Source organism: Pseudorca crassidens, chromosome 8, assembly GCF_039906515.1.
Source record: "Pseudorca crassidens isolate mPseCra1 chromosome 8, mPseCra1.hap1, whole genome shotgun sequence".
Taxonomy (NCBI): domain Eukaryota; kingdom Metazoa; phylum Chordata; class Mammalia; order Artiodactyla; family Delphinidae; genus Pseudorca; species Pseudorca crassidens.
The window spans coordinates 105,434,512-105,461,971 of record NC_090303.1 but is presented as its reverse complement, the minus strand read 5'-3'; the positions used below and the strand labels follow the sequence as shown (position 1 = coordinate 105,461,971).

The 27,460-nt window shown below is 37.4% G+C and overlaps 1 protein-coding gene across 6 annotated transcripts in view; it reads left to right on the top strand.

The window, feature by feature from the left end:
• Window positions 1–27,460, top strand: part of LMBR1 (limb development membrane protein 1) — a 162,742-nt gene that overhangs the window by 97,532 nt on the left and 37,750 nt on the right. For 5 of the 6 annotated variants that reach the window (XM_067747583.1, XM_067747581.1, XM_067747580.1 and 2 more), the window contains 6 exons: window positions 3,675–3,755; window positions 4,971–5,047; window positions 5,688–5,765; window positions 8,774–8,847; window positions 9,082–9,172; window positions 10,403–10,469. In XM_067747583.1, coding sequence (XP_067603684.1) covers window positions 3,675–3,755; window positions 4,971–5,047; window positions 5,688–5,765; window positions 8,774–8,847; window positions 9,082–9,172; window positions 10,403–10,469 — 468 coding nt within the window. The remainder of the gene's footprint in view (window positions 1–3,674; window positions 3,756–4,970; window positions 5,048–5,687; window positions 5,766–8,773; window positions 8,848–9,081; window positions 9,173–10,402; window positions 10,470–27,460) is intronic. The other variant, XM_067747582.1, reaches the window with a different exon arrangement.

Sequence of the window (27,460 nt, the reverse complement as noted above, 5' to 3'; positions counted from 1 at the left end):
ATGGAAAGCAGTGAGAGAATGGTTTTAAAAAAGTGTTGTGAAAGCTTCACCTTGGTGTGGGGTAAGTTACCTAGTAAGGTTTCCCTGTGGGGTTAGGTTGAAAAAAACATAAGTCTAAGTATGTGTGTTAAGAATGAGAAAGTAACCACTGAAGTGTCAAATTAACATGGGTAAAAGAATAAATAGAAATTCCACTTGCTAGGAAAAGAAGAAATAATGAACAAAATAAAATAAACAGAAATTATGAAATTACGTGAAAGAAGAAAGCACCAGTCTTCATAACAGATGAACTTGGGGATGGCAGGATTCAGTCCCTGGATGTCACTGTTGAGCTGCTGGAAAACCCACTTTGAAGCCCACTCTGTGTGTAAACTTCCAATTACATGAAATTATTTTATTTTTTAAGGTACTTTGAGTTGAGTTTTCTGACTCAGCAGAAAGCCTCCTAATAGTACCCCCCCATTTCACAGATGAGAACACTGAGGGTCAGAGAAGCATAAACCTAAAAGAAGGAACACTTGAGAGGAGAAAACCATAAAAAATTTTTGAAATTTAGCAGACCTGAGAGAATTTTAGAAGTAACTAATTTAGCAGACCCAAGAAAGCTGAATCCTAAGCCATCTGTGCTTGATTTATATTCCAGAATCCCCTAAAGTCCCCAGAAGTGGTGCTACCAGCCACCTATGGAAGTGGGGATAAAGTGGAACAAGTTAAGATAAGGAGGATCGGTGAAAAGCCTGCTTATGAAACGATTTGATCCCCACCTCTTTCCCCTCCATCCAGGGTACTGGACCACTGCCTCTTCCCCACCTCAGCAGTAGAGGGAGGGTAATTCTCCAGAGAAAGTGAGACTGTGGCCTGGGCACAGATTGGGGGAGGGGAGGATGGGATGAGTGATTACAGACTAAATGTGTGAGCTCCCATCTCCCATTACCTGGACAGCCAAACTTTAATACCCCAAGAAGGAGGTCAGAGAGTCTTATCTGGGGAATCTGGTCTACCCAGGAGGACAGTCTCACACCCTGCTAGCAGTTGGGTGTCCATGAAAAACCCAGCTGGATTACCCACCAGGAAGTCTTGTCAGGTGCCACCCATGCAATCTTAGAGTTTCAAATGATCATTTTTAGTGCTTCCTTCTTAAATATGAACAGATGACTAAGGCTTATCATACTTAAGAGAAAAACCTCTCATGGGAAAGTAGGGGCCAAAACAAACAAACAAACAATAAAGAACACTAAGGGGAGACGGAATATGCACAGGATAAGAAAAAAGTAAAACCTATCATCAGTATCCTGGGAGAGACTGAGATTGCATCCATGAGAAGGGCCAGGATTCCATTAAAAAATGGAATAGCTAGTGAACAGAAGGGGCCTCTTGAAATTTAGAAATGGTAATGTATCTAAAAGATTGGAAGTTAAAGAAAATAGGTCAACAATGACAACCATAGGGAAGAGTTAAGAACAGTAGAGGACCATTTCAGGAGATCTAACATCCAACTAATAGAATTCCAAGTGGGGAGAGGAGAGAAAACGGGATGGAGGAAATGACAACATCAAGAAAGTTTCTCAGCTCTAAAGGATAAGAACTTGGAGATTGAAAGTGCTCACTCAGTGCCCAACATGGAACATGAGAGTGACTCACCGACCCTGGGATAAAGGCTGACACGTTCTCTCAGGGAGAATGAGAAGCAGTTCACCCTCAGGCCCAGGAGGAAGAAGAGCTTCAGACTTCTCAGAGCTGACACTGGAAGCTGGGGGGCGGTGGAGCAGTGACTTCACGATTCTGAAGGGTAATTAATTTTGAACTAACTAATAAAGAATAATAAACTCGTAAACACTAAATAAAAAGATTCCCCTGCTATTTCTTGATTTTACAGCATTAAGTTAACTATTACCTGACAGCTATGGAAGATGAGGGTTTAAGTCCCTGTAAACCACACGCCTTTTCATTCCTCATTTATAGTTTTTAAATATAAAAAAATAATTTATGTTTAACCAAACTTTCATATTCAGACTTGTATAGTTTCAAAAAAATTGCCTCCCATTCACCTTTTCTTTGTAAGCTTCTGGAGGAAATAAAGACATTTGGGAGGAAGGTTTAGCTTCGAACTATTAGTAAATGCATAAAAAACTAAGCAAATGTAAAAAAAAGATTAATTCTGGGGGTGGGAAGAAGAATGTTATGGAAGAAAGGAAAGCTAATCATAGTTCATACATGGGTAAGCGGCAGAAGTTATATTGTAATAATGTAGGCATTGAATATTGCTCTAACCAAAATTACCAATACAATGATATATGAAAGGGGGGGGATGAATGTAAAGAAAAGCATTAAAGACACTGAGGGTCATGATGCAATGATAAAAGGTGTGATTCATAAGGAACATGTTACAGTCTTAGAGAAGCCCCCAAATCTTATCAAATACAAACGCATAATGAAAAAATTCTTAAAAACGGAGAAAAAACTATTCAGTCAAAGTACAGTTGTAGTGGGGGATTTAAATTTGTCCATTTCAGAATTTAGCAGATAAAATAGAAAGAGTATGGACATATACAAACCACTAAAGAATCAAGCAGAAAATATGAATAAGGTGTACGTGTTAAAGTAACAATGGGAAAATATTTTTTACCCATCATATTGGCAAAAATTCAAGAGTTACAACATCCACTGCTGGGGAAGAGATTGGAAAACACAGATCTTCCTTGACTTACGATGGGTTACGTCCTGGTAAACCCATTATAAGTTGAAAATATCTAACCTACCAAACACAGCTTAGCCTGGCCCACCTTAAGTGGGTGCTCAGAGCACTTATGTTAGCCTACAGTTGGGCAAAATCATCTGACATCAAGCATATTTTATAATAAAGTGTTCATAGAAATGTAAATTATTATAATAACTTATTACAATATATCACAATATTTGGGGGGGAAGTAACTTTTAAATATCTCTTAAAACTCTAAATCCTCATATCCTTTGACTCGGCAGTCTGAATTTTGAGACTCTGTCCTACAAAAATAATAGAACCAGAAAGTACTGGATGTTCATAGAAAAATGTTTGTAGTGGCAAAAAATTGAGGAAAACCTGAATATTCATAAACGGAATAATTCTGAATAAAACTGAAGGACATCCATATTCTGGAATTATTATTCAGCTGTTAAGAAGTTGAGACTGTCAGTGTGGACATATCATTAACTAGGAAAGCAAGTGGTGAAATAATGTCTGATTTGACCCATTCTTATAAAATACATAGTAAAAATCATGAGTATGATTTGTATGTATGTTATGAGTATGTACATGAAGGTGAATAAAACCTCACCCAAGCTTTTGACAGTTGTTGCGTTAGGGAGGTGGGATGAAGAGGAGATCTTGATTTTCTTTCACTTTTTATAATAAGCACATGATGCTTTTGTAATTAATGAAAAATTAATAATAGATCAAGTAAGAATTTTACCAGAGTCAGAAATTTTCTAGGAAACATGTAGTGTTTAATCAGCAAGAACTTGGAAGTTTTAAGGAGTAAAGAAATGGATGTACTTTTCTGTGAGTCACAGCAGCCCTTGTTTTCATTATTAGTGATCTGGATTTGCAGTGTGTTTTTTATATTTTCATTAAATGTGAGGGCTGCCTGTTCTGGGGTTCTGTTGTTATGTTTCTGAAATGTTTTTGCTTTTGATAGGACTGTCTTCATCAGTGGAACACAATATAACGGAGTTGGAACAAGAACTTGACAATGTAAAGACTCTTAAGACAAAATTAGGTATTGTACATTTTTTTCCTTGACTTATGTATTGGTCTTGGTTTCTTATTAAAGACTTTACTGTAGTCTGGAATATTTTTTAAAATTGTGAAATCTCTATGTTACAAGCTTTCAGTCTGTCCAAAGCCGTTAGTAAAGAATGTCTTTTAGTTTGGAGAGAGGATGAGCACGTATTTGTTCACTTTATGTTGTTGTTGTTTTGTGTGTGTACAAAATGACTTTTCAAAGATGATGATGTTCCAAAATATCACTCCACTATCTTTTCACTTGTATTATTTCTGATAAGTAATCTTCTGTTATTCTTACCTTTTAATGTCTTATTTCTTTGTATTTATCCTTCTTGAGATCTGTGGCACTTCATGAGTGTGTGGCTTAATGTCTTTCATCCACTTGGGAAATTGTTGGCCATCATCTCATCAAATATTGCATCTGCTCATTCTCTTTTATTTCCTCAGACTCCAGTTATACATATGCTAGACCTTTTTACTCTTAAATCTTTTTCTTTATTTTCCCTCCTTTTTTTTTTGGAAAATAAGTAAACTACTTTATTTGCAGAAATCATAATCAGTTATTTAAAAATCCCTTTGGAATCTACAGAAAAAGCTAGAATGACTTCAGTTTCCATTATTATGGTAGCTCTCTGACATCTTCATACACATTTCTTTTTAAAAATTTAAGTTTGATCCATCTTTTCCAGTTGTTCATGACATAAGGATTGGTATGTTACAAAGTAGACCTTTGTCACTAGAAACAGAGATTTGCTTCCAGCCTTTAGGAAACTGGAAGTGTTTGCCTTTAGGATGTGGGATTAGAGGGGATTCTTAACTCATGTTACCTGATATTTCCAGATCTCTATCAGTGTGTAAATCTATCATTATAATAATATGTAAATTTAAAAAAGAAACACAAATATTACTGTATTTTTAGAGTAAGCTGTATATCCACAATATGTTTCATCAATAATTGAAACGTCTTTACGTTGCTAAAATTTGAGCATCACAGGATTGAGCTGTTTAATGTAGCAAACTGATTTTAAAATTCTGATTTTTATAGTGTGTGGAGGAAAATTAAAAATAATTTATGTTTTTAGGAAAAGATAATTTATGTAAGAATAATACATACTGGTTGTATTAGTAGGGAATGAAAATGTGAATCTGGGGAGAAGTTTTGGAAATTACTGAAACTTTTATTATATTTTGTTTTTCCTTCTAATAGAGAGGCGCAAAAAGGCTTCAGCATGGGAAAGAAACTTGGTGTATCCTGCTGTTATGGTTCTCCTTCTTATTGAGACAGTAAGAATTTATTTGCCTAGTTAAATAAAGCAGATTATTTTTTATTTACTTTAGCATTTGTGTATGGCAACTCCCTCAGCTAAATGGTTTCAGGTAAACTGGTTTTCTATCAACAGGATTAAAATCTGTCTACGCTTTTATTTGTAAAAACTCAATAGAGCAAAAAATGAAATTAATGGTAATTTTGAAAAGTCCTCAAGATTATCTATTTCCTCATAGAAGCAGGAAATTCATTCTTTGTTTCAGTTGAAAATTAAGAAGAGACAAGGTGTTGCAGATACCCTGATCAAACTCTGTGATAAGATCTGAAAATTATATTATTAAATTAGTTCTGATAACATTTTAACCATTTTTTAAATATGTGGAGTTGTGGGTTCCAATTGGTAAAATCGGTTAATAAGTGGATCTATATTAATAGCTTTTTTCTTAAGCTTTGAGATCATAGTACTTTGCAGAATTTTTACGAATTTATTCTGGAGTTTTTTATAGTCTCATTACTTCAGGTTTATATGTAGAGGTTTGGTCTTGACTGCTTTTCCTCTATTCTGAAGCATACATTTGGTTGGTTACTTAGATTTTAACGTTATGTGTATTGACAAAATTGAAATTCAGAACTGATGGCTTACTTTTTGTGTTGTAGTCCATTTCGGTCCTCTTGGTGGCTTGTAATATTCTTTGCCTGTTGGTTGATGAAACAGCAATGCCAAAGGGAACAAGGGTAAAGTAAAGTGCTTTAAAATGTCTTTCTTTTGCAAAAGTATTCTGTGTGTATAAACTGAGTGTTTCAAATAAATAAATGAAAACATTCACCTTTCTGCATATATATACTTCAAGTTGTATGAATTTCTTTATGCAGTGAGCTTTCATAAACAGTGTTTCTAAACTATGTTTTTTGTTTCTGATTTCGTATTTTGGATTGTCCGGCTTTTTATCAAGTATCAGAGTTTCCTTTTACACTTTGTATCAGAGTTTATCTTTGTTTTACTGAAATTCGTATTTGTGGTCCTTTAAGAAAATGTATATTTTGTGAAATAGTGAAATATAAAGAGTTTATTACATGGATTCGTTATGTTTGCAAAGGATCCAAATGTGTGGTTTTAGGGACTCACGCCTCAAAGGAGTCATTTTATGAACTTGAGTCAAAATGTTCAGTTGCTGGAGGAGAGTCAGATATACATCTTTTCATGAATTAACTTAATTATTTCTCTTGTTTAAAAATTCATGATTTTATTAAGTTCCATCAATTAGTCTATTTAAATATATTCTCCATATGGAAGATAGTTTCCACTAAATATTCATATATGGCATACTTTTTCTAGGTGTCTCTATAAACTTTTGGATACTTAAAGTAGCATTTAAGTTTTGACATTTTATTACACTTTTCGAAGTTAGCACCTTTGCCATCTCCCATAGAGATGACTTCAAAACTCTCCCAGACTTTTCATGCTTTGGGGAAGGGAAAAATTTTTCCTTAACCCTTTCTAGGATCTTCTGGCTGGTCTAAGAATTAGATTTACATGAGACAGATTAACAGGAGAAAACAGAATTTAATTACGTGTATGTGGGAACCCGGTAAGAATAATGAGACCCCAGGACAGGTTGGGCAATTGAGGCTTATATTCCATCTAAGAGAGGGAGAAGCGGGTAGGAGCTTGGGACTTCAGGCGGGAGGAAGGCAATTCACAAGGAGATAGAAAGCATATGTTTGGTAAACAGAGGGGACCCAGAGAGGCCTTTGGTCTCCAGGTCTTGCGGGTTCCGTCTACCACACTCAGCCAATATACTCTTTGTAGCTGTCTCTGGTGATAGTGCTCTGCCTGGACCAGGCCCTTCATCTGAATTCTTTTAGGCAGTTAAGGGGTGAGGTGGGGGTGGTGCTAAAAAGAAAGACTTACGAGTCTTCTGTTTCTTAAAAACAATCAGCCTAAAATGATCCTTATGCCAGAGAGACACCTTTTGGGGTGCAGATTTTGCTTCCCTACATGCCGCTTCTCTCTCTGAACCACACGATACACCTTTTCTCTCATAGAAAAAAGCCAATGTTTATCTTAATTCCTTTCCTTCAGTCAAAGATGAAGATACCCTCTTCTTTCAGAAGCTGATTCTTTCAGCAGTATTCTCAGTTTAGCTCCCTGCCCCCAGCCTCTTCAGGACCTTGTGCCATCTCTCACTGCCATGGCCTCTCCACCACTGCGAGCCTGCCAGCTTGCTTCAGGTCTGTCATTCCACTAACAAAAAACAGCAGTGAGCAGTCTTCCTCCATCCACAGCCTTGTCGTTGTCTTTTGTTTAGACCGAAAGCCATTGATCAAGCAGAAGTCAACTACTGTGTTGACTTCTATCCATTTTTTTTTTTTTTTTTTTTTTTTTTTTTGTGGTACGCAGGCCTCTCACTGTTGTGGCCTCTCCCGTTGCGCAGCACAGGCTCCGGGCGCTCAGGCTCAGTGGCCATGGCTCACGGGCCCAGCCGCTCCGTGGCATGTGGGATCTTCCCGGACCGGGGCACGAACCCGTGTCCCTGCATCGGCAGGCGGACTCTCAACCACTGTGCCACCAGGGAAGCCCTCTATCCATTTTTTAACCCATTTTCTTATACCACATACTAGGTGAGGCCCAAGGCCTGTGGTACATTTTTGTACCATTCCTTTCGTGCATAGTACAGAAGGACTTATATGTGGTATGCTCTTTTTATGATTGTGTAAATAAATCAGATCATCTTAATCTTGCCTGTAGGCCTTCTCTTGAGACAGAGAATATTTCCAAAGTGTTTTCCATCCCAGTTAATAAGCTTTCTGTTAGCATTATTCATTTTTTCTTCAAAAGATTGACAAAAGTTCATAAATTCTTTGTCCATTACCTTATTTATATATGAAATTTCTGTGGTATTGTAACTTCTTCATGCCTATATTAGATTGTGTAAATAATATGTGATATTATTTATTGGTTTATTTTTTTATTAAGCTGACTTTATATTCTTAATTATCCTGGTATATCTGTTAGATGTAATTGAAGCTGATAGCACAGTAGTAGTTTGTATTCAGAGAGTTTCTTTAATTAGTAAGCTTTGAAAACATTGTGTCTACTTCAGTAAGAAATGAGTTTTTGCCTGTCTGGCCTCGTTAATAAATATTACTTTTTCTACTTGTTTTGTTAAGTTCTAGATAAAGATAGGTTTTGAGAATAGGTATGATGTTTAGGAAAAAATTTATAGCATTGCATTTGGAAAATCTGTGTTAATTAAATCCCTGAATTCCCAAGGAAGATCTAGGGAAAGGAAACTTTCAAGAGTAGTAACAGGATATGTGCATTCACTTTCTTTCTTTGCTTACCTTCCTTTTGACATATTTTAATTGTATAGTTTTTATATGTTACCTCAGTGTTCAATTATTTGTTCTATTCTTATTATACTATTATATTTTTAAAAAACTTCTTCCAAGAATATTTAGGATTTAACAATAAGCATAATCATATCATTTTGATAAGTAACTTAAATTACATTTGAGATAAATCAGAAATGTTTTGAGCTTGTTAAAAGTGTTAACATGTGGTTGAATTAGTTGATGAATTCAGTCTCGTCACATTTTATTTTCCTTTGAACCTCTAGATGTTACTCCAGGGTATTAAACATTCCTAATTTCAACTGTCCTATATTTATGAGACAACAATTTTAGGGAAACCAAATATAATAGTGTCATTGAATTCTGAAAAGTGTTTTTTTTTCCCCCAGGGGCCTGGAATAGGAAATGCTTCTCTTTCTGCTTTTGGTTTTGTGGGAGCTGCACTTGAAATCATTTTGATATTGTATCCTTTCTTTAACTGAACTTCTGTCTGTTAACAAGTTTTCTGTCTAGTTTTCTGGGACAGTGGTAATTTACTAAGACACTCTCCTGGAAGAAAAAACAAGTCAGTCTTCCTCAAGCACTCCAAGTGGCATTTTGTTTTGTTTTGGTTTTCCTTTCGGCCTTAAGACATTTTGGAGACAATTGAGAACTTAAGGAAACAATTCTTTGGAGAGTTTTTCCTTGATTCTCACAGCTATCTTATGGTGTCCTCTGTTGTTGGTTTCTATAGCCTCCGATTTTTTGGAAACTTTATTCCCAAGAAGGATGACACAACGATGACAAAGGTAAGGTAAAGTCTTAGGTGACTGTGCCTCCCTTTTGCCTTCCAAGACAGACTGTTTTATTTAGTAATCGCAGTGAATGGTTCATTTGCGGTTCTAGGTATTTGTTTGTAAGTTGCGTAAACACACGCACTGGAAGATTTTCAAAATGCTGAATGAGTGGGAAAAGGATGTGCTCCGTTTAATTTGGATGGCACCCATTCACTTGTAAATGCATAGAGCCGCAGAGCTTGCTAACTAGCTATAGACGGCTCCTGAAAGGACTCTTTCCTACAAAGAAAACGTATTGCTAATGAGTAACTTTGATTGTGCTGACTGTACTTCAGGGAACTTGTTTGAAATCTGAAGAACTTAGTTGCTACAAGTAGTAGAGACAAAGTATTTCAAATTTGAATAATTAAAGCAAGACGGAAGAGTTCTATTCAGAAACATTTTGTAGTCTGAGGCTAATTTGACTTTCTACAATATGGCATTGGCTTTGGAATAACAAAGGCTGTTATCTTATATAGTGACTGCATTTGTAAAATATTCCCACAGGCTGACAATGAAGAATAACAACAGCTGCTGGCTTCTTTTCTTTTTTATTATATATTCCATATTTTCAGCTTATTCTAAAGGGGAGAAGTTATTTTTATATATCTTTATCTAAAATGCTATGGCTTCTTGAGATACTTAGCATCTAGTTTAAGTAATCATAAGTACTAAGTAATATTTTCAGCATCTCTTACTTAATATGAAAGAATAAGTATAGGATACAGTGAAAATTACTAGAATTTAGGTGTTTTGGATTTCTAGCTTTTTGGTATTAAATCTTATAATAGTTAAACATATTAGAAGTAGATATTATCTATCTTGAGCAGTAGTCTTGGCTTTAAAAGTAGAGTCAGAAGTATTAAAAATATTAATTTTTACTTGTTAGGCAAACCTTTTTGAAATCATCAACCTCAGTCAATAATGTAAACTGCGTTATCTGAGGTGTGAAGTAATTTGTGTTCTATAACTTTATGTTTGTGTCAGGTACTGTAAATATCTTCTAGAACTCACAGATAGAACTTTAAATGTTGGTAGAAAAGTTTCTGTTCTCTTTATTTTCTATGTTGAATTGTATCATTCAGAAGTTAGCAAAGAACAGTAGGTAACTGAAATGTCCAGTAACTTGTCAGAATGTGAATGGATTTTACTTATCCGTATACTGTGTAACTGCCCAATATTCTTTCTGATTTCTCATATCAGATCATTGGGAATTGTGTGTCAATCTTGGTCTTGAGCTCCGCACTGCCTGTTATGTCAAGAACACTGGGTAAGTTTAAATGAGAACTTTTCATTTAAAGTCAGTACCTTTTTAAGTATCAAACTTCTTGCTAAAGTTGTAGTTTCTAAACTGTTTTTCAAAGAGATCCCTCTTTGAAATATATTATTCCCTCCCACATTATTTTATGCCTTTACTTCTGTAATTCATTTATATACAGAACTGTACCAAAATAAGTACTTTTATCAAATAAAGACCACTTATTGTTTCAAGTACTTAGAAATAGTCCTTGTCCAAACAACAGACTTTATTTTTTTCATTGACTAATTAAGCTTTGGAGTCCTCTAGTGAGGAAACTGTGATTTTTTTTAAAAAAACAATATTTAATGTCTAGAAAATACTAAACTAATTTTTTCCTACGCGAAATGTTTTAAAAAATGTGTAATTTAGTATGTGGTTTAAAAAATTGAGAATATGTAACACTTATTTTAAGCTGCTTTATGTCCAGGGAATAGACTTGAAAGCAGTAAGATCTAGGAGAGCACACACTGATTTAAAGGACATCCTTTAGCTCTTCAGCTTTTTACTGGCTTGTCATTTATATAGTTTTCTTAATTTTTCAATTCACAGAGAATTTTGGTCATCATTTAAAAGTAAAATATTTCCACTTTGTCATTGAAATAGTTGAATAAATCTTCCTTCGTTTGGTGTTCTTTTCTTTTATAAAGCACTGTTGCAGACTGTATTCTCAGTTCTTGGCTAAATATTATTTCAGACAAAAATTTCCACTAGGCAGTTTTGTTCTGTTTTCTAGACTTAGATTTTGACTGGAGTGTTCACAAATGATTAGAAAAATCCCATTATTCAACCTTAGCAACATGCTTATGACAAAGATTGCAAGTAACTTTGAATTGCTTTTGTTTTAGCGCTTATGTGGCCTCCATTATTTATTCAAGGCCCACAGCTGTCGGGGATGCAGGCTGTGCCAGGAAGGGTATAAGCTTTGCGGTCATCTTCATAATGCTTACAGAGAAGTTCATGTTTTAATACAAGTGGAATCTAAATGTAAAGGTAGAAGGGACCGCTGTTGCACAGACTAATACAAAGCTCATTTACTTAGAGGTCTTATTTCTTTTGTGTTTGCATTATAGGACTTGTTATCATTTTGACATCTGCTTATAGTGTGCTAATCTTGAAAATGCCATAAATATACACTTTAGTAACTTGATTTGTAGCTAACTGTGATCGTTTGTATTATGGCAGTCCAACAAATAATTTCTGTGATATTATAGCCAACCTGCCATTTTATCATTTATGAAATTCACTGTGCTCTGTTATTTAAGATTAATTGTTAATAGTAATGTATAGATTTTATGGAAGAAAATTACATGCTGAGTACAGTTTTAATACAAAGAAAACAAATTAATGGCAAAATGTGCTTTTTGAAGATCAACAAATTAAATTCCTGAGTAGTTTGCCATAGAGATAAATAAAAAGAAGAAAAAGAGAGACGGAACAATTAAAATGCAGCTAACAAATGCCTGGACCCAGCTGTCCAAACAGGATTAATGGAGTGCATTAGGGTACAGTGAGTCATGTGGTGCTTTGCAAAATATCAACACGCACTGCACTACATGTTATGCCCAGTGGCACTGAATAGATGAAAAGAAGTAAATACGTTAAACAGATTCATAGAGGCTTTTCACAGTATTAAAAAAGCAAATTTCTAGACTAAAAGAAAAAGCTTTATTTTAGTATTATGGGAAATGCAAACTAGAGAGTTACTTTGTAATGCCTCTATTAACCCTTTAGAATTGAGTCTTTGATTTTAAGAAGATAAAATATAGAGAACTGTCATGAATATTATCCTAGTGTATAACGGGATTTTGATTTACTAGCTGAAAAGCTTATAAGACTAGAATAGAGGATGTATTTAGCAACCAAATTCCAAGCTGTGAAATTTTTCACTCTTTCTCATTGCCTCTCACAAGGAAGTCCTGACCCTTAGGATGCTCTCATTTGCTCCTGTGAATTCAGCCAGTGTTCTCAGTTAAATGAGAAATGAAGGAGCAAGGAAAATTATAATTTATCTGTATAAGTGCAGTTTTTCTCTTATTTTAGTAATTTTTAGTGATGATTATAACTTTAATTGTAAATTGCAAGTGTATTGAATCCTGTATAAAATAATTTGGTGATATTTTTGCTTCAAAAATGAAAATGTTTTTTAAAAAATTTAATTTGCCAACTGCTATTGCTGCATCATTGGTATAAACTATAGCTTTAGACTTGAATACCTGGTGTGATATGACAGATTTATTACTGAATTCCTCTGAAATAGCTTCTTATATTTAAATATGGAAGATTTTATACTAATTAAAAAATTACCACTAAGTAGATTTTACAAGCATATTACTTGCCACAAAGAATTAGGCTGTGAGGAGCATCTTGGCTATGTATTTTTAGTCAAATATAATTAATATCGATTATAGTTTTGTTGTCCATTGGAAACACAAAGAATCTGTGCATTACACTTTTTATTTGAAATCTTTAAGACCTTTTAAAACTGATGCCATGTCAGTGGATATGCTTTCCAAAACGTTGCTTTGCTGCCTGTTTAGTGTTCAGTTTTGAAAAATCCAACATTTGGGGGGATATGATGTCCTTATTTTTAGCAATCAATTTACTCTTTGGTATAATAGACTCTCAAGGTGATTAGAGGAGATGGTTCACAAAGTGAAAATGGAACAGGCTCAAACCTAATAAATTATCTATAGAGGCCCAGACATTTCTATAACAAAATATTTTAAAAGCAGCAGTGAATTTTGTGAGAATAGATTTTGCGAGATTGCTGACATGTTCTTGGTTATGCTTAATCAAGAAACAACTGAGAGATTGACAGTTTTTGCATTATTCTTTGTTTGAAATCTCCTTTAACAGGAAAAATTTTCTCAGATGCAACCAATAGACTTCGTAATACTTTTACTAATTTCCATTTTGAAGTTATTTTTATAGTTAGTTGTATTTTCATCCTGAAATTCTTTCTGTAAATTATTCAAGGCCCAAAAGCAGGTATTTTTTAATACACTTAAAACAAAAAACACTTAACCTTTCAAATCAGCTTGGATCTATTTTTAGTATTTCCATGTATTTCTCATCTGGGTCCCATATAGTCCATCATCTTGCAGAATTTAAAGTGGATTATTCTCTTTTGTTCCTTGAAGAAGGGACTGTGTTTAAAAACTGGTCCTTTGCGGGAGAGGTTTTTATTTGGGTTTGTAAATACACTAGTAATCTTTACCCTGAGCTTTCCCTCTCCAGTGTGAATCAGAAGTAAATGATACTTAGACATGACAAATGTGAAATTGAAGTATAAATCTTAATATATATTCCTAATTATGGCTTTGATGTAAAAATAATTCTAAACCCTGTACTGAAAATTTCTCCACAAAAAAATTGTATATGACTTAATTATTTTCTGTTATATTGCAGAGAGTAATAAATGAGTGGTAAAATTAACTTTTGATTGATTACTAATGTTCTTATACCTGACCAGTAAATTTGTTTATCTAGTTAGGATTTTTAATTATAAAGAAAAAGTATTCTGTGTCAGATGTCTGGAAGAAGTCACAGAGTCACTAATGCTCACTCCCTCAACACCCTCGTTCCCAGTGTCCACTTGTCGTGTCCTTCTGTTGCTGTTCTTGTTTCAGAGCACATAGTCCTTCCTGCCTGAGGAAATGTCGTGTTGGCCACATATTCTAAATAACTTAGCCATCTGTTGGCATACATTCAACTCCCTTAAGTTCTGATTTGTTATAAAATATTTTTCATATGAAATTAATTCCAGTTAGTATTATTTAGTTGGAGGGAGCCTTAAGATATAATTTTTTTAATGTTAAGAATTAAAATGTTACAATTAAAACTAGAACGTAAACTACAGTGAGGGTCTTATTTACATTAAGAATCAAGACCCCCAACCTGGCTGAGAACAGTTAATAGTACACCTGTACATGGCCAACTCTGAGACTGATTAACAGATTATCTCCTTATTTATAGAAAATTTTATTTTTAAATTAATTTTTAAGTATGTACATGAATAACTTCTAATTATGAGGAATATTAAAGACAGAGGCTCAAATTCCTTGTGACCACCACTTTTATTTTTCTTTATTTATTTTTTTAACATCTTTATTGGAGTACAATTGCTTTACAGTGGTGTGTTAGTTTCTGCTGTATAACAAAGTGAATCAGCTATACGTATACATGTATCCCCACATCCCCTCCCTCTTGCGTCTCCCTCCCACCCTCCCTATCCCACCCGTCCAGGTGGTCACAAAACACTGAGCTGATCTCCCTGTGCTATGTGGCTGCTTCCCACTAGCTATCTGTTTTACGTTTGGTAGTGTATATATGTCCATGCCACTCTCTCACTTCGTCCCAGCTTACCCTTCCCACTCCCCGTGTCCTCAAGTCCATTCTCTACGTCTGCATCTTTATTCCTGACCTGCCCCTAGGTTCGTCAGAACCATTTTTTTTTTAGATTCCATATATATGTATTAGTATACGGTATTTGTTTTTCTCTTTCTGACTTCACTATGTACGACAGACTCTAGGTCCATCCACCTCACTACAAATAATTCAGTTTCGTTTCCTTTTATGGCTGAGTAATATTTCATTGTATATATGTGCCACATCTTCTTTATCCCTTCATCTGTCGAAGGACACTTAGGTTGCTTCCATGTCCTGGCTATTGTAAATAGTGCTGCAATGAACACTGTGGTACATGACTGTTTTTGAGTTATGGTTTTCTCAGGGTATATGCCCGGTAGTGGGATTGCTGGGTCATATGGAAGTTCTATTTTTAATTTTTTAAGGAAGCTCCATACTGTTCTCCATAGTGGCTGTACCAATTTACATTCCCACCAGCAGTGCAAGAGGGTTCCCTTTTCTCCACACCCTCTCCAGCATTTACTGTTTATAGATTTTTTGATGATGGCCATTCTGACTGGTGTGTGGTGATACCTCATTGTAGTTTTGATTTGCATTTCTCTAATGATTAGTGATGTTGAGCATCCTTTCATGTGTTTGTTGGCAATCTGTATATCTTTGGAGAAATGTCTAATTAGGCCTGCCCATTTTTGGATTGGGTTGTTTGTTTTTGTGATTGAGCTGCATGAGCTGCTTGTATATTTGGAGATTAATCCTTTGTCAGTCACTTCATTTGCAAATATTCTCTCCCATTCTGAGGGTTGTCTTTTGGTCTTGTTTATGGTTTCCTTTGCTGTGCAAAAGCTTTTAAATTTCATTAGGTCCCATTTGTTTATTTTTGTTTTTATTTCCCTTACTCTAGGAGATGGGTCAAAAAGGATCTTGCTGTGATTTATGTTATAGAGTGTTCTGCTTATGTTTTCCTCTAGGAGTTTTATAGTGTCTGGCCTTACATTTAGGTCTTTAATCCATTTTGAGTTTATTTTTGTGTATGGTGTCAGGGAGTGTTCTGATTGCATTCATTCACATTCATTCACATTGCTGTCCAGTTTTCCCAGCACCACTAATTGAAGAGACTGTCTTTTCTCCATTGTATATTCTTGCCTCCTTTATCAAAGATAAGGTTTATCTCTGGGCTTTCTATCCTGTTCCATTGTTCTATATTTCTGCTTTTGTGCTAGTACCATACTGTCTTGATGACTGTAGCTTTGTAGTATAGTCTGAAGTCAGGGAGCCTGATTCCTTCAGCTACATTTTTCTTTCTCAAGATTGCTTTGGCTATTCGGGATCTTTTGTGTTTCCATACAACTTGTGAAATATTTTGTTCTAGTTCTGTGAAAAATGCCAGTGGTAGTTTGATAGGGATTGCATTGAATCTGTAGATTGCTTTGGGTAGTATAGTTATTTTCACAATGTTGATTCCTCCAATTCAAGAACATGGTATATCTCTCCATCTGTTTGTATCATCTTTAATTTCTTTCTTCAATGTCTTATAGTTTTCTGCATACAGGTCTTTTGCCTCCTTAGGTAGGTTTATTCCTAGGTATTTTATTTTTTTTGTTGCAGTGGTAAATGGGAGTGTTTCCTCAATTTCTCTTTCAGATTTTTCATCATTTGTGTATAGGAGTGCAAGAGATTTCTGTGCATTACTTTTGTATCCTGCTACTTTACCAAATTCATTGATGAGCACTAGTACTTTTCTGGTAGTATCTTTAGGATTCTCTATGTATAGTATCATGTCATCTGCAAACAGTGACAGTGTTACTTCTTGTTTTCCAATTTGGATTCCTTTTATTTCTTTTACTTCTCTGATTGCTGTGGCTAAAACTTTCAAAACTATGTTGAATAATAGTGGTGAGAGTGGGTATCCTTGTCTTGTTCCTGATCTTAGAGGAAATGGTTTCAGTTTTTCACCATTAAGAACGATGTTGGCTGTGGGTTTGTCACATATGGCCTCTATTATGTTGAGGTAAGTTCCCTCTATGCCTACTTCCTGGAAGGTTTTTATCATAAATGGGTGTTGAATTTTGTCAAAAGCTTTTTCTTCATCTATTGAGGTGATCAGATGGTTTTTATCCTTCGATTTGTTAATATGGTGTATCACATTGATTGATTTGTGTATATGGAAGAATCCTTGCATTCCTGGGATATACCCCACTTGATCATGGTGTATGATCCGTTTAATGTGCTGTTGGATTCTGTTTGCTAGTATTTTGTTGGGGATTTTTGCATCTATGTTCATCAGTGATATTGGCCTGTAGTTTTCTTTTTTTTGTGACATCTTTGTCTGGTTTTGGTATCAGGGTGATGGTAGGTAGACACGTAGAATGAGTTTGGGATTGTTCTTCCCTCTGCTATATTTTGGCAGAGTTTGAGAAGGATAGGCATTAGCTCTTTTCTAAATGTTTGGTAGAATTCCCCTGTGAAGCCATCTGGTCCTGGGCTTTTGTTTGTTGGAAGATTTTTTTTTTAAATAAATTATTCATTTACTTATTATTTTGTTTTTGGCTGTCTTCGGTCTTCACTGCTGCACGCGGGCTTTCTCTGGTTGCGGCGAGCGGGAGCTACTCTTTGTTGCGGTGCATGGGCTTCTCACTGCAGTGGCTTCTCTTGTTGCAGAGCATGGGCTCTACGCTCACGGGCTTTGGTAGTTGCAGCACGCAGCCTCAGTAGTTGTGGCTCGTGGGCTCTAGAGCAGAGGCTCAGTAGTTGTGCACGGGCTTGGTTGCTTCATTGCATGTGGGATCTTCCCAGACCAGGGCTCGAACCCATGGCCCCTGCATTGGCAGGTGGATTCTTAATCACTGTGCCACCAGGGAAGTCCAGGGAAGGTTGGTTCAGTGGGTTGTGTAGGCTTACTGGTGGAGGGGACTGGTGCCTGTGTTCTGGTGGATGAGGCTGGATCTTGTCTTTCTGGTCGGCAGTACCGTGTCCGGTGGTGTGTTTTGGGGTGTCTGTGAACTTATTATGATTTTAGGCAGCCTCTCTGCTAATGGGTGGGGTTGTGTTCCTGTCTTGCTAGTTGTTTGGCCTGTGGTGTCCAGCACTCGAGTTTGCCTTCGTTGAGTGGAGCTGGGTCTTAGCGTTGAGACAGAGGTGTTTGGGAGAGCTGTCGCCGATTCATATTACGTGGGGCTGGGAGGTCTCTGGTGGTCCAGTGTCCTGAACTCGGCTCTCCAACCTCAGAGGTTCAGGCCTGACAGCCGGCCGGACAAGCAAGACCCTTTTGGGAAGTCTGAGGTCTTCTGCCAGCATTCAGTAGGTGTTCTGTAGGAGTTGTTCCACATGTAGATGTATTTTTGATGTATTTTTGGGTAGGAAGGTGATCTCCACGTCTTACTCCTCTGCCATCTTGAGGTCCTACTGACCACCACTTTTAATACCAATCCTCTCTTTAGAGTTTCCAGGAACCAATTTGATATGTCACTTTTAAAATCTTTTTCTGTGTGCACACACACACATACTCGCGCGCGTGCGCATGTGTGTACGCACGCACACGGTGCGCTCTGAAGGAAATTTAAAACTCTCACCTGGGTATTACTTTGTTTCTGATGGGCGTTCTTGTTTCTTCTTTGACTCCTAACTTCGGTGAGCCATCCAATAGGAGTTAAAAGAGGAAAAGGTTTTGAATTCATTTCTTTTATCGGAATTCAGTCAGCTGAAAATGAATTTCAAATCAAAATACTTAATTATCTCTTCCTGCTCAGGTCACCAGTGACTTCCTAGTTGCCCAGTCCTGTAGATTTTGTTTTTATCTTAATTGCTCAGTAGCACTTGCTGTTTGTAACCCTGCTTCACAGATGTCTTCTTTCTTAATATCTGGGCACCACTCCCCTTTTTTCTCCTTCTCCTCTGGCTGTTCTTTAGCTGTCTCTTCTACTGCTCCTCCGCTTCACCCACACACTTGTCCCCAGATGCACACCTCTAACCCACCACCCACCCCTGAGCTAGGAGCAGATAACCCTGCCTTTGTGCTCCACGTGTTGTCCTGCAGCCATCTCACATTGGTCATTTCCACAGTGTGACCCATACATGCGTGTGCGTGTGTGTGTGTGTGTGTGTCCCTCCTTCCTTCCCCCCCCCCTTCCCTCGCTCCCTCCTCTCTCCTTTTCTCCCTTCCTTGTACTTTCATCCTCAGGCACTTTCTGTTCAGTATGCCGAACTAGAAACTGGGGAGTTTGTTAGATGTCTCCACCTTCCTGTACCAATACCCAATGGCCCTCCTCATATTCATCTTGTTAATATTTCTCATATTCACCCCTGCCTTCCCATTTCCCTTATTAAAAAAAAAGTGCAAAGAATCAGACTTGTTTAGCATCAAAGCAGAGAGCTGAGTATATGATTTTATTTTAATATGTCATTGTGAGGGAATGTTCATGAAGTGGATTCTAAACAGGTGTTCTTTTCTTTAAGGAGGGTAGAGGAAGAAGTGAAACCAAAGCAAAAGAACCAGGGAAGTATTTAATTTTCCAAATGAGGACGTGATATTGAGCGATACTCTGGAAGCCCCATCTCAGGAGATTTTCTCCAGGAAGAGAGTAGGCAGTTACCATCCATTGGAGGTCTTAAACTTTCACTTGTTTTAAAATTAGCACTTCATGTTTGTTCTTGGACGATGATTATAATTACCATTCATTTAATTTTAATTTGTATTAACATTCACATACGCTAGTTCATCTGGACTACTAAGTTAAATTGCTTCACAGTAGGACAAAATGAGTTTGTAGCATGTAAATAGTCATGACTAAAATTGATGTGATATTTGCAAATGCACTTTTCCATTTCCGGGCCCATATTGGTTCACACTGTTCCCGTGGTCTTCTCTCAACCTTTCTCTGCCTGTGCAAGTCTTCCACTCTCTTAGGCCAGGTTGCATCCTCTGCCGCATGTGAAGGTGTACCAGATTCTTGTTTCAGCCTTGTGGTATACGTACCTATGTGGATTGACTTTCTCAAGGGACTTTACATTTCTTAAAGGGCAAGACCAAATTTTATGCGTATTTTTATCTCTCACAGTCCCTAGTTAATAAATATCTGTGATGTCATTGGATGCCACCATGTTGAATGTGGACTGTATTCTCAGAATAGATGAACCAGGATATTCTAGGTGTCCTGCTTCCATCCTGGTTGCCTTTATTTCCATGTTCCAAGCTTTTTTTTTTACCAAGTATGCTAGTTGTATTATTTTAAAAGACCCTTACGATAATAGGCAAAGTATAGAAACAACCCAAGCACCCATTGACAGATGAATGGATAAATAAATTGTGGTTCCTACATACAGTGTCATATCATTCAGCTGTGAAAAGGAATGATGCCTAAGTGAAATAAGCCAGTCACAAAAAGACAAATACTGTATGATTCCACTTATATGAGGCACCTAGAGTCATCTAATTCATAGAAAGAGCAAGTGCAGTGGTGGGTGCCAGTGCCTGGGGGACAGGAAAATGGAGAATTGTTCTTTAATGAGAATAGAGTTTCAGTTTTGCAAGGTGAAAAGAGTTCGGGACGTTAGTTGTACAACAGTGTGAAGGTACTTAACACTTCTGAGCTGCATACTTAAAAATGATTAAGGTGGTAAAGTTTATGTTATGCTCGTTTTACCAGAATTAAACAAAAAAAGAAAAAGGAATGAAGCACTGACACACGCTACAGCGTGGATGAACCTTGAAAACATTGTGCTGAGTGAAATAAGCCAGACCCAAAAGGTCACATAGTGTATGGCTCCACTTATATGAAGTGTCCAGAAGAGGAAGATTCATAGAGACAGAAAGTAGATTAGTGGTTGCCAGGGACTGGGGGGAGGGGTAGTGAGGAGAAACTGCTAATGGGTAGGGGCTTTCACTTTCAACTGATGGAAATGGTTTGCAGTTAGATAGAGATGGTGCTTACACACATTGTGAATGCAGTAAATGCACTGCATTATTTACTTTAAAATAGTTAATTTTATGCAGTGTGAATTTCATCTCAATAAATTATATTTTTAAGAAAAGATCTTTACACAGTAGATAGTAAATATTGATATTCGTTCTCTTCCCTGTTTCCTTGGCATGGTAATCTAATCCCAAGGGCTAAATTTTTTCTTAAATTTTTATTTATTTATTTGTTTATTATTTTAGTATAGTTGGCATACAATATTATATTAGCTTCAGGTGTACAACATAGTGATTTGACATCTATGTACATTTTGAATTGATCCCCATGATAAGCCTAGTGACCATCTGTCATGATACGAAGTTATTACAGTGTTATTGACCATATTCCCTATGCTGCATATTATGTCCCTGGTGCTTATTTCTTTTATAACTGGAGGTTTGTGCGTCTTAATCCCCTTTACCTATTTCACCCACCCTACCACTGCCCTCCCCTTAGCAACCACTGTTTGTTCTCTGTATCTGTGAGCCTATTTTCATATTGTTTTGTTTTGTTTTTTAGATTCCACATATAAGTGAGATCATATGGTATTTGTGTTTCTGTGTCGGACTTATTTCACTTAGCATGATACCCTCTAGATCCATCCATGTGTTGCAAATGGCAAGATTTCAGGTTTTTTTTTTATGGCTGACTAATGTTCCATTGTATGTATGTGTATATATATATATATACGTATATACACATACATATACATATATATATCACATGTTCTTTATCCATTCATCCATAGATGGACACTTAGGTTGCTTCCATATCTTGGCTATTGTAAACAATGCTGCAGTGAACCTTGGGGTGCATGTGTCTTTTTGAATTTGTGTTTTGCTACTCTAGCTTCCCTTTCATTTCCGTTTGCATGGAATATCTTTTTCCATCTCTTTACCTTCAGCCTGTGTGTGCCTTTAGATCTGAAGTAAGTTTCTAGTAAGCAGCATATATTTGGGTCTTGTGTTTTTTCATTCAGCCACGATATGTCTTTTGATTAGAGCATTTAGTTCATTTACATTTAAAATAATTATTGATAGGTATTTATTTATTACCATTTTGTTCATTGTTTTCTGATAATTCTTCTTCTTTTTTTGTTCTCTTCCCTTGTGACTTCATGACTTTATTTAGTGTTATGTTTGTATTCCCTTCTCTTTAGTTTTTGTGTATCTTTCACAGGTTTTATGTTTGTGGATACTATGATGTTCCTGTATAACAACCTGCTATGTATATAGCAGTCCATTTTAAGTTGACGGTTGCATAAGTTTGAGTGCATTGTAAAAGCACTACATCCCACCCTCCCTCCCCATCACACTTTATGTTTTTTTTTTTTTGCGGTACGCGGGCCCCTCACTGCCGTGGCCTCTCCCGTTGCGGAGCGCAGGCTCCGGAAGCGCAGGCTCAGCGGCCATGGCTCATGGGCCCAGCCGCTCCGCGGCACGTGGGATCTTCCCAGACCAGGGCACGAACACATGTCCCCTGCATCGGCAGGCGGACTCTCAACCACTGCGCCACCAGGGAAGCCCCACGCTTTATGTTTTTGATGTCATATTTTACATCTTTTTATTTTGTATATCACTTAAATATTTATTTTAGATACAGATGATATTTACCAGTTTTGTCTTTTAACCTTCATACTAGCTTTATAGGTCGTTGAGACACTACCTTTACTATATGTTTGCCTTTACCAGTGAGATTTTTTTTCTTTCATAATTTTCTTGTTTCTAGTTGTGGCCTTTTCTTTTCCCTTTAATGAAGTCCCTTGTTAAGCCAGTTTAGTGGTAACGAACTAACTTTTTTAGCTTTTGCTTGCTTGGGGAATTATTTCTCCTTCAATTCTGAATGATAGTCTTATTGGTTACAGCAGCGGTCCCCAACCTTTTCGGCACCAGGGACCGGTTTTGTGGAAGACAATTTTTCCATGGATGGGGGAGGGGGGGTGGGATGGTTCAGGTGGTAATGCGAGCGATGGGGAGCGGCAGATGAAGCTTTGCTTGCTCACCTGGCGCTCGCCTCTTGCTGTGCGGACGAGTTCCTCACAGGCTGAGGACCAGTACTAGTCCACGGCCTGGGGGTTGGGGACCCCTGGGGTGGAGTGTTCTTGGTTGTAAGTTTTTTCCTTTCAGTACTTTCAGTATATCATACCAATCTCTTCTGGCCTGTAAAGTTCCTGCTGAAAAATCAGCTGAACTGTAGGGGTTCCCTTGTATGTAACTAGTTGTTTTTTCTCTTGCTGCTTTTAAGAGTCTCTCTTTATCTTAAACTTTTGACATTTTAATAATAATGTGACTTGGTGTGAGTCTCTTTGTGTTCATCTTGTTTGGGATCTCTGGACCTGGATGTCTGTTTCCTTTGCCTGTTAGGGAAGCTGTCAGGCTGATTTCTTCAAATAGATTTCCTGTCCCTTTCTCTCTCTCCTTTTTCTGGGACCCCTGTAATGCAAATGTTAGCATGCTTGATGTTGTCTCACGGGTCCCTTAAACTACCCTCATTTTTTTTAAGTCCTTTTTTCTTTTGGCTCTTCTGATTGATTTCTGCTACCTAGTCTTCCAGTTTGCTGATCCGTTCTTCTGTATCCTCTCATCTGTTGATTCCCTCTAGTGTATTTTTCATTTCAGTTATTATATTCTTCAATTCTGATTTAAAAAAAAATATATATATATATATTTTTTTTCCTATTTCTTTTTTTAAATTCTCACTGAGTTCATCCTTTCTTCTCCCAAGTTTGGTGAGCATCTTTGTGTCTATTCATTTGAACTCTTTATCTGATAAATTGCATATCTCCATTTCATTTAGTTCATTTTCTGGAGTTTTGTCTTGTTCTTTCATCCGGAAGGTATTGTCTCCTCGTTTTGCCTCTTTGTGTCTGTTTCTGTGTATTAGGCATATCAGCTGCATCTCCTGGTCTTGAAGGAATGGCTGTATGTAGGTGTCTTGTGGGGCCAAGTGGTGAATCCCACCCCCAGTCACCAGAGCCAGGTGCTTCAGGGACATCCCCTTGTGTGGGGTGCATGCACCTCCCTGCTGTGGCTGGGCCATGATTGCTGAGGGGGCACTGGTGGGCGGGGCTGGCCCCCAGGCCAGCTGACTGCAACTGCTACGGGCACACTGGTGCCCCATGGAGCAGGAGCTGCTTTGGAGGGGCGCCAGTGCTGGCTGTGGCCACCTTCCAGGTGGGGTGGGGCAGGAGCCGCTTTGGAGGGGGTGGGCGGGTTGGGCAGGGCTGGTCCTCAGGGGAATTCCAGGATGGGCCGCATGGTGTTAGCTAGGTTCATGGACAGTGATAGAAATGGTGCTTACCAGTACCAGGCCATCCAGGTGGAAGGAGAGTAAAAGAAAGATGGCAGCACTTCTGTCCCTGGAGAAGGTTCCACCAGATCCCTGCTCCTCCACAGCCCCTAAAATTAGTCATGAGTCTCCTTGTATGACCCAGTTGCTTTTCCAGCTGCCTCTGCTGGAACTCAGAGCGAATGCATTGGTGCACGTGCCCTTCCTGAGTGGAGTCTTGGCTTACAGCAGCCCTCTGGCTCTCCTGGAGGTTAGCCTCTGCTGGTTTGCAAAGCCAGACGTTGTGAGGGCTCATCTTCCTGGTGTAGGTCCCCTGGGCGGGGGAGCCTGACATGGCGCCTGGACCCCTTGCTCCTCAGGGGCCACCTGTGCCGTCATGATATCCCTCCTGCTGTGGGTTGCTACACTGGGGGATGTGGGTTCTGACTAGACCAAGTCTCTGCGCATCCATCTCGAAGTGGCCTTTTCTTTATATCCTTAGTTGTTGAAAAATCTGTTCTGATAGTCTTCAGATTGTTCTCAGAGATGGTTGTTCCTTATGTAGCTGTAGTTTTGCTCCTGAGGCCTAAATATTGTTAGGACTATGAGTCAGTCTTTGACTTATTTGTCTCCCTGGTGTTACGCACTTGATAAAGGAAGAGGGATCAGACAACAGGGGCCTTTATTGTGCTGATAGCATCCCAGGCGGGAGTGTCTCCTCCACCCTCCTCTCCACCCAAAGTTTAGTCATGATCTAAGGGTTAGTTCAGCACCTCTTTCTCTTACAGTGAAAATGTGATCCTGTCATTACCCTGCTCCCAGTGCTTTAAAGTCCTTTGCCATTAGAATAATTACCTGTTTCCATAAGGTGGCACAGAAGAACATTTATGCCTAACTCCGCCTGTATGTCCAACTTCATCTCTTGCCACTCCGAGCCTTACATTTGGAACCATCATGAATAAAAGGGGTGCTCTTCATTTGTGTTGGGATGGGAAGCAAATACTGCTGTGTACCCACTATGTCTTTGAATATGTTACTTCGTCTGCCGTGAATAATTTTGTCATCACCTATTCTCTGGCATAACCTAACATGCCATCTAAGAGTCAGCTCACCATTAACTCCACAGGTAAAGTTTTCCTTGAATTTCTCCCCCTTTAAGTTCCCTCCTGTGTACTCCCAAAATACTTTTCTCAGTCCTCCACATATCTGCCATGTCACTTGTCGCATTGTGTTCTAACTGCTCACTTTTCTCTTCGCTCCATAAAACTGTGAGCTCCTTAAGGGAAGTAATGATCAAGTGTATCCAGTGTCTGCACATAGCATTTAGGACATGTGTGCAATGGAGGAACTCGTGTGCTTTTCAATTTTTCACTTCACTTAACTGTACAAAGACTTTTAGTTGTGCCGAAAGTGTTTCATGTCACGAAAATCTTCTTAGGAAGACTCTCAATTCCATGAAGGGAATAAATGTTATACATACTTACTTGTAACTCTTACAGTACCTGTGTAGGGTCAAGAATATGAATCGGAACTCAAAAATACTTTAAAATTTAACTCATACCACAACAGCAAATACAGAAGTATAGAATTTCTAATTAAATCTGCTTGACACAGCCATGCACTAATATATTCGTGCATGATATGGGGTACATAGTCTGAAGCCTGATAAATGCATTTTAACAGCTTTATTGAGGTGTAAGTGACATATCATAAACTGTACATATTTAAAGTGTATAATTTGATAAGTTTTGATATAACTTGTGTAACCGTGAACCTGTTACTGAAATCAAGATAGTGGATAAGTCTGTCACCCTCAGATGTTTCCTTTTGGCCCTGTATATTTCCTCCCTCACACCCGTCTCCGTCCCTCTCCCCCACACCCCCGCCCCAGCAATATCCCCAGGCAACCACTGACCTTTTTATAACTATAAATTAGTTCACATTTCCTAGAATTTTTATAAATGAAATCATACACTGTGTACTATTTTTTGGTTTCTTTTACTCAGTGTATTTATTTTAAGATTCATCAGTGTTGTTTCCTGTGTCAGTAGTTCACTCTCTTTATTGTTGAGTAGTATTCCATTGTACGTATATACCACAATTTGTTTTTCCATTCACCCACTGAAGGGCATTTGAGTTGTTTTCAGCTTTTGGCTATTGTAAATAAAGCTGCCATGGACATTCACATCCAAGTCTCTGTATGGACTTAGGCTTTCATTTCTCTTGGGTAGTAACTAGAAATGGAATGCCTGTGTGTATACTTCATTTATAAAGAAATGGCCGAACTGTTCCAAAGTGCTTATACCATTTTATATCTCCATCACAAGTGTCGGAAAACTCTGGTTCTTCTACATCTTCACCAATACTTGGTTTAGTCAGTCAGTTTAACATTAGCCCTTCTAATAGGTGTGTAGTGGTATCTTTTTGTGGATTTAACTTGAATTTCCCAGATGACTAACGTGCTCATTTGCCATCTGTATTTTTTCTTTTGATGAAATATTTATTCAGATCTTTGGCTCATTTTTTAAAAGTGCTTTATCACAATACCTGACTTGCAAATATCTTCCCCATTCAGTGGCTTGTCTTTTTATTCTTTTACCAATATCTTTCAAAGTACAGACATTCTTAATTTGATGAAAACAAATTTACCAAATTTTCTTTTATGGATTGTGCTTTTGGTGTCATACCTAGTTAAATCTTCTCTAACCCAAGATGACAAAGATTATCTCCTATGTTTTCTTCTAGAAATTTTATACTTAGGTCCATGACCTATTTTGAGTTAATTTCTATATATAGTATGAGGTATGAATGAAAGTTTATTTTTTGGCATTTGGTAACCAATTATTCCAGCACCACTGCTTGAACAATCTATTCTTTTCCACCGAATTGCCTTTGAAACTTTGTTGGAAATCTATTGTCCATGTATGTGTGGGTGCAGATCTGTTTCTGAACTCTATTTTGTTCCATCGATGTCTCTGTCTTTACATCAATACTACACCGTCTGGATTTCTGTGGGTTGATCATGAGACTTGATATCAGGTAGTGTAAGTCCTTCAGCTTTGTTCTTTTTTTCAGAGTGGTTTTGGTTATTCTGAGTCCTTTGCATTCCTGTATGACTTTTAAAAATAGCTTGTCATTTTTCACACAAATGTCCGCTAGGATTTTGATTTGGATTGTGTTTAATCTGTAGAACAAATTGAAGATGATTAATGTCTTTACAATATTGAGTCTTTTAGTCCTTGAACAGTCTGTACTTATTTAGTTCTTTCATTTGTCTCAGCAGTGTTTGTAGTTTTATGTTCAGGGCTTGCACATTTGATAATGTTGTGAATGGTATATTTTTTAAAAATTCAGTTTCCAATAGTTCATTGCTAG